This window comes from Boleophthalmus pectinirostris, unplaced genomic scaffold (assembly GCF_026225935.1).
Source record: "Boleophthalmus pectinirostris isolate CB_2022bp ecotype Guang Dong unplaced genomic scaffold, ASM2622593v1 HiC_scaffold_3, whole genome shotgun sequence".
In the NCBI taxonomy this organism is placed as follows: Eukaryota; Metazoa; Chordata; class Actinopteri; order Gobiiformes; family Gobiidae; genus Boleophthalmus; species Boleophthalmus pectinirostris.
Window position 1 is genome coordinate 40684165 of NW_026571299.1, and position 6725 is coordinate 40690889.

Genomic DNA, 6725 nt, shown 5'->3' on the forward strand with positions numbered 1-6725 from the left:
TGCCCTTGGCACAAAGCTATCACACAAACACAATCACACACTGGCCACGCCGGGCTGCAGCTGTGCGCATCGCACCGCAGGGAAATGGGAAAAACATTGCACCAGGGAGACGGAATAAATCTTATAAGTAATCGCCACAGCCACTTTAACTCGTGCATTGCCAGACACTTGAGATGTGCTGGACTTTATAAAAGCTACGCGATTTGAACTTAGTTTATACTCTTGCTTTTGGTTAGTTTTTCTGTCACAATGTATTTTGTCATGGTGCATGCACTACACTTCCTTATGTAATGTGATACATAGTTAGGTAGAGAAAGAGGAGCTAATTACAATTTTAAATAGCCATGACGGTGACCACCAGATTTGCTTTTAAGTCACATTTACCCTACTGAGTTAACAGCCTCTCACAGGTGTAACACTTTACAGTGACAACACCTTTACACTCCCTGACAGCACAACATGACAAGAGTTGCGTAATAGGACTATTAAGCATAATAAGACCAACTCTAGTCACACTTCCACAAGTAAAAATCTACGTACTGATGTATGCTACGTTAGAGAAAGACATGTGACACACGTAGTCATGTTAAAAAATAATTGTCTTGTTTTAATAAAAACACCAATAGGTACATTGTAAGAAAACAATATGTTCACATAATAGCATTGTAATATACAATACAGTTCGTCACTCAGAATTCTGAGAAAATGTACTAAATTCTTTTACAAAACTTCTCTATAGGTTTTACATGTGATACAAGAGCGTAACAGAAACATTAGCTTTCTTTCAAACTAACAAGCCAAACTGACGTCGCTGGTTGCACTGATCTGATTTGGTCCCCGGGCTAACCCAGTCTATTTGGACAGTACTGGTCCATCTACGTCTTCATCTCTTTTGTGGTGGTGTTCTGGGAACCCTCGGAACAATCGAGAGTCCAACATAAAAATGTCCACACACACAGAACTTTTAACACTAGCTTTTTGGGAGTTGGAAACGTCCCTACACAGTCCCAAGTGCGCGCTGAAGTGAGCGCTCACATCTTCAGCCTTGTTTGTTCTCCTTCGCGGTGCTCGCTGTGGGGGGTGGTGGGGCAATGCTCCTCGTTTAGCGGCACATGATTCTGTCATCTGAGCATCCATTCTGTGAACAAACATTACAAATATTATTACAACTGCACTTTACCACATCACGTCTAAAATAAAATAAAATAAACTGTATTACGCACAGCTTCTACGCATACATACATTTGACATTTACCTCTACAGAGATGCTGGCCAGCTCTGCGTTCAGAGTTGTGAGAGGCGTGCGTGGTACGCTGCTCCCGGAGTGCTGACGGCTCTTCTCGGGCTCGTCCAGCTCAACCTGAAGGTCCCAGATGTAATCAATGACGTGTTGGAGGATCTCCACTTTGCTTGCCTTCTTGTTGGTGGGCAGCGTGGGTACCAGCTCCTTTAGTTTGCTGTAACAGCTGTTCATGTCTTGAAGAAACATGCTCATTTGCTCGTCCAGCAGTGGGATCTTGCATTTGGAGATGGTCAGGCTTTGGTCAGAGAGGCAGCGCACCACATCTTCACCGCCAACCTTGGTCTTCAGGGCACATGTAGATCCAACAACCTTCATGATGGTTTGTTAATTGATTTAGTTTCCAAGAAGAGAAGAGTGCAGATAGTTCTCTTTTCTAGTAGGCAGCTTAGGCAATGTTGACAGTTCGTGAAGTCCACATGGGTAGCTGCTTCTTTTATGGCAGTACGGTGGCGTGGGCGTGTCAAAACTGTCCTGTTTGAAGAAGTTGGACCAATGAGATGTTTAAGCCTGTATTGGTGGGCAGGTCCACAAAAACGCTACTAGCCAATCGCCACCCTCGCCTGGTTATCGAGATTTACAATCTGTTTTAGAGATGGCGTTACAAATGGAAACAAATGTGTGTCTTTTATGGGTAATATGTGGGAATCCAGCTGTCCGTGGCTTGGGGACTCTGCAGGTGTAGATGGCCTGGGGACAGTGGAGGGGTGCTGAATGCCTGCCTATGGACTGGAGAATGTGTGTGGGGTGGGAAGGCATGAATAGAATGAATGGCTGATGATAATTAGGCTACAACAGTGCCCTAGATTTCCCCTCACCGGAGCTAGTGAAACTGCAGATGTGCATGACTACAATAAGATAGATGTAATGGTGTAGCCTAAATAAGATGGTTAAAATAAGCAACCACTTGATCTCATTTTGTGCATTGCTTTCCTGTGCAATTGCACGTCATTTTCGATCAACTGAATATTGTATGTTTCAAACATACAAAAATTGGTTATGCACATATGGGAATGTTGGATTTAAACTGGTATCAAATACGACTATCTAAACATTATTTTTTGTTTACACATAACAGCGATCGGTTTTGCTGGACAATGCATAAAAATACGGAGAAAAAGAAATGATTTGTCCAACTTGTGAAGTTTTTGTTTGGAAAGAAAAGAAATACAGCTAGCCTACTTTTGAATAAAGTTCACATTTAACTTAGTAGACGGCTAAGTCCACAACTGCAAATGTGTTCTTTTTAGTCGTCTCTCTGCTTCACAGATTCCTTCACATGTTTTGCAGTGTGTGCTCAGCCTTGTGTGCTCTCATCACAGCGCTCTGCTCTGAGTCTTCCCCCCAGATTGTCCAAACAAGCTTGAGCAGACTGGCAGGCGCCAGCGCGGTGACGTCACCCATTCATCCGAGCCTTGACGCCTGTCAGCCTGGCGCCGCTCGGGCGGTCTCCATGGAGACGTCAAACACCCTTTCCCCATTCACCTGCACGCGGGCCCAGTCCTGGGAGCGAGCCCCGCGCACCTGCACAGCGCACGGGCGCGCGCGCACACGCACACACACAGTAGGTGCTTTTTAACTGCAATAACGGCGCATTCCTCTACAAAGCCTCTGTTACAGATGTCCTCGCAGTCACCTTACAAGTAGCAGTCTTCAACACAATCACACCGGATTGTTACTCTGGAAATAACGACTTCTTGATATTGCTGCTAATTACAAAACGGTTTTATTCATTTATTTATTTTTATTTAGCTTACAAAATGTCAACAAATGCAAATAAGTATCTGAAAGATATAAGCTACTGTCAGATGTGTCTTCAGTCTTTAAGTCCGTGTCATCTTGCTTTGACAATTTAATTTAGACCTACATATTTTTTTCAGTAGTCTACTCAAAAATATGCATACATATTAGATTCTTAAAGTTGTCATGATACCCTGCAAAGATGCAAGAGTCTCTGTGTGTGTTTTATTTCCTATGTGCAAATAGATCAGGAAAACTGTGTCACAAATTTTAACAACCACTGTTTCTTCTCAATCATGTAGGAGACTGTAAAAGTTGTTTCTTTCACTTTTTCTTCTAATCTCCCCCCTCCCCCTGCCCTGTCCTAGGTCGCAGCTGACGGCCGGGGGGAGGAGAGAGGGAGGGCTAGTGGGCAGAACAATGGGAGTGCGGTGCTGGGATTGTGGGAGAGAATCTAGGCTGGAGCCACAGTGTCTGGAGCGCCCCTCCACTCCCCTCATCCAGCTTTTGTTCCGCTGCAAAAGCTATCAGCACTTCCTACTGACACCAACAATAACTCCACAGCTGGGCCCTTTTTAGCCTGTTTACAGCACATCAAGGCAAGAGGAGAGCCAAGACATGGACAAGATCATGTAGAAAAGTGAAACATATTAACCCTGGATTTGAGCTCACACAGAACTGGTGGTCTGTCTTCGACCCACTGCTCTCTGTGAAAGCAGCCACAAGAACCTTTCCCATAGAGGAGTAATACCCCGATTACAGTAGTCAGGAGTCAGTCTTTGATGGTCTACTGGTGTAGTCAGCATAAATTTGATCATAAATTCAAGAGTACCAGTGACATGTGTTCTCATGTGTAAATTATACAATTTTCTGAACTTTTTCATTTGTTTCAGCCTTACTTACTCCTGCATAATTTAGCTTTTTATGTAGGTCAATGGTTACATTTCCTGTCATGCTGCACATCTCCAGTCCCAAGCCTGGACAAACCCATCTCACTACAATTGGCCCGTTGAAGTTCAATATAAACACTTGGATTACATTTTTTTTTCCATAGCACATGCTGTTTTTCAGAATAAATAGGAACAATTGTCAAAGTGGAAATGTATCAGCTCATACGCCCTCTTTATCTCTACAGAAAATAACTCACCAGAGCAAAGTACAGGAAGCCACACAGGGAAAAGTTGGTGCATGTGTTCATGTGAAGGAAATGGGACATACCAGCAATTCTTTCACACTTGTCTCCTTAAACGGCTGTGCAGGGGACAATAGGAGGCATACTACTTCCTGAAACATGAAAAGTACAAATAGTTGCAGATTAAATGTGTTCTTAGACAGAGACCACCACTCTGCAACTATGTTTTAAATAAGAAAAAGAGGTCATATCACGTGTTGAACTTTGTATTTGTAACAATTGCCAGTTTTCATACAGTCACACACACAAACACATCAGGCCATCTGCAGGATTAGTTTCCAGTTCCCTGTCAGGCTCTTCCTGTTTGCTTGATAATGATCACACCTGTGCGCAGGTGTGTGAGAGCGTAGAAAGGAGGGGGAAGAGAGGAGGGAGGGAGAGGAGGGAAAGGAGGGAGGGAGGTAATGTCACATCTTGCTGAAGCTGACTCATGACTGACTCCTGGCACTCGCCTTTTGAGTTTGATTATTGCAATGCAGCAAATGTTTGGATCAATCTATTAAAGTTTATTTATAGAGCACTTTACAACAACTTAGAGAAGACCAAAGTGTTTCAAGGGTGTGGGAATATATCAGAAACACACTAGATCCTCAAAGTCAAATACAAAATTGAACACAACAGTGGAACTGTGAAGGAGCAGAAAATGTAATGTTATAATGTATAGTGACAACTTCATTAACGTGGTTGTATAAAGTAAATACAATTTGTTAGAAGAAGTTACCCATTATTGTTTGGAGATATGTAGTTTTTTTCCCTTAAAAGTCCATACTAAAATTTTGAAACTTTGAAACTATCAACAACTAATAAAGCTAATGTATTACTTTTACATTTTACTCAGTGAATTGTGCAATAATTGCTGAGCAGTTAGTTGTCACATTACCTACTGGATTAAATGTTAAACTTGCTTTGTTTCCGAGGAAAGGGACAAATACAATTGTAAATTTAATTATTTTCCATTTTATCATAAACACCACGAGTGGTGAAGTTTGACATGTGTCATTATTACATGAATCATGCATCATCTTTAAGTTCTGGGAAATTCTTGGCAGCAGGTTTTGAACAGATGACTCCACAGCTGTCAGTCCCCTTGGAATGACAGTGATGAATAGACTGAACTAGATTAAAAGAGTTGCTGTTCTAAGTAAACTACTGATTTTCGGAGGTGATTTGGGGCAAATTCTCTCTATCTATCTATCTCTGTTCTTTCTATGTTTTACATACATAAATCCAGACCAGATTCCAGCTCGTAATAATGTAGTTCGGCTCACAAAGTATTTGACTGACAGTCTGAAGGTTTTGGCATTTCCCTCAGGAATGCTACAGGGAGTATTTTAAAATCTGTTGACTTTGTGTCTGTGTTTGTGTTTCGGCCAGGCCGCTGCAGTGGTGTGCCCTGGTGTGGCACTTCCCTGGGCAGTGTTATGGTCGTGGCTGGGAGTCACTTCCTGTGGGAGTCCTGCTTCACCCTCATGTCATCACAAGTACAGACAGCCTGGAGCCTGGACAGAGGCCTGATGATTGTGTGTGCACTGTGCAGGCAGCAAGCTGTGAGAGGCTTGCTGCCTGCACCTTCCAACAGTGGAAGGTCATGTGTGATGACCTCCACCAAGCTATTTAAGTTAAATGTGCTGCCACGGTAACACTTTCCACTATCTCTTATCAAATCTTGGCTAAAAATGGCCAAACACTGTTTGTTTGGGTGATGCCTCCATGGGGTCATCTAACTGGAGCCCTGACCTGAAACTCTGACAGGTCAGTGTCCATTAGGGTAACACCCATTCGGGGCTACCCGCTCTACCCATAGACTGTTGTGACTGGCATATTGTCTGCTTGTTTTCATTTGGTTTGATTTGGCCTCATTAAGCTTGGTTAGCCTTTTGTCTAATGCAATATTGTGCTTAGTTTGTAAGTATACCTTCTGTGTCTAATATCTAATCATTCATTCACACACTTCTAAATCATAACCTTGGACTTCCATATTTCTACCATAGTTGTTTTCACTATCCGGACTGTCTGGTGCCTTTCTTCTCCTCACTCTACAGATCACATAGCCAGGTTTGTGACAGGTTTGTGACGTTTTGACTGTTTTATTTTGACTGCCTTGAGGAGTGGCATGTTGAAAAGGCAAGGTTAAACAAAAGCTATCGCATCTGTCAATCAATGCCCCCACAAGCAGTTTGCTGTCTGTTATTACAAAATGTCCTCACTTCTGTATACTTTCTTTGACCAAAGCCTATATGTCCCCTTTAAGGTTATTGGGGAGTTTAGGGATCCTTTTAGTTAATATGAATGACCAAAACACTGTTTTTCGTAGCTCCAGATAAACTTTCCCCCTTAGTACGTGTGTTCATTGAGTGGCCGTACTCCCTACTCCACCCCTGTAACCATCTCCCTCCGCCTGGTTCCCACACACACTATCAAAGCCCTTTAATGGCTTCTAATTAGCTCCCCATCTGCTGGTGACAGCGCACTGGTGGCATGCTAAAGCACCCA

The 6725-nt window shown here is 42.9% G+C and overlaps 1 protein-coding gene across 2 annotated transcripts; it reads right to left on the reverse strand.

Annotated features, from left to right (window-relative positions):
• Positions 1-581: 581 nt before the first annotated feature.
• Positions 582-1774, reverse strand: id1 (inhibitor of DNA binding 1, HLH protein). Of its 2 annotated transcripts, none has more exons than XM_020935918.2 (2): positions 1243-1774; positions 582-1138 (listed from the first exon to the last, which is right to left on the reverse strand). In XM_020935918.2, coding segments are annotated over exons 1-2 (378 nt in total). In that variant the 5' UTR covers positions 1619-1774; the 3' UTR covers positions 582-1136. The 2 variants fall into 2 exon arrangements, with proteins under 2 accessions (XP_020791577.1, XP_020791576.1); XM_020935917.2 differs by having other exon boundaries at positions 1256-1736.
• Between the last annotated feature and the right edge of the window lie 4951 nt (positions 1775-6725).

What these genes read in the sequence shown, in the direction of transcription:
- id1 (XM_020935917.2), bottom strand. Translation starts at nt 1,618, where the DNA reads ATGAAGGTTGTTGGATCTACATGTGCCCTGAAGACCAAGGTTGGCGGT. An exon ending in TGGCCAGCATCTCTGTAGAG is followed by an intron (nt 1,139 to 1,255) that starts GTAAATGTCAAA and finishes GTTTGTTCACAG; the next exon opens with AATGGATGCTCAGATGACAG.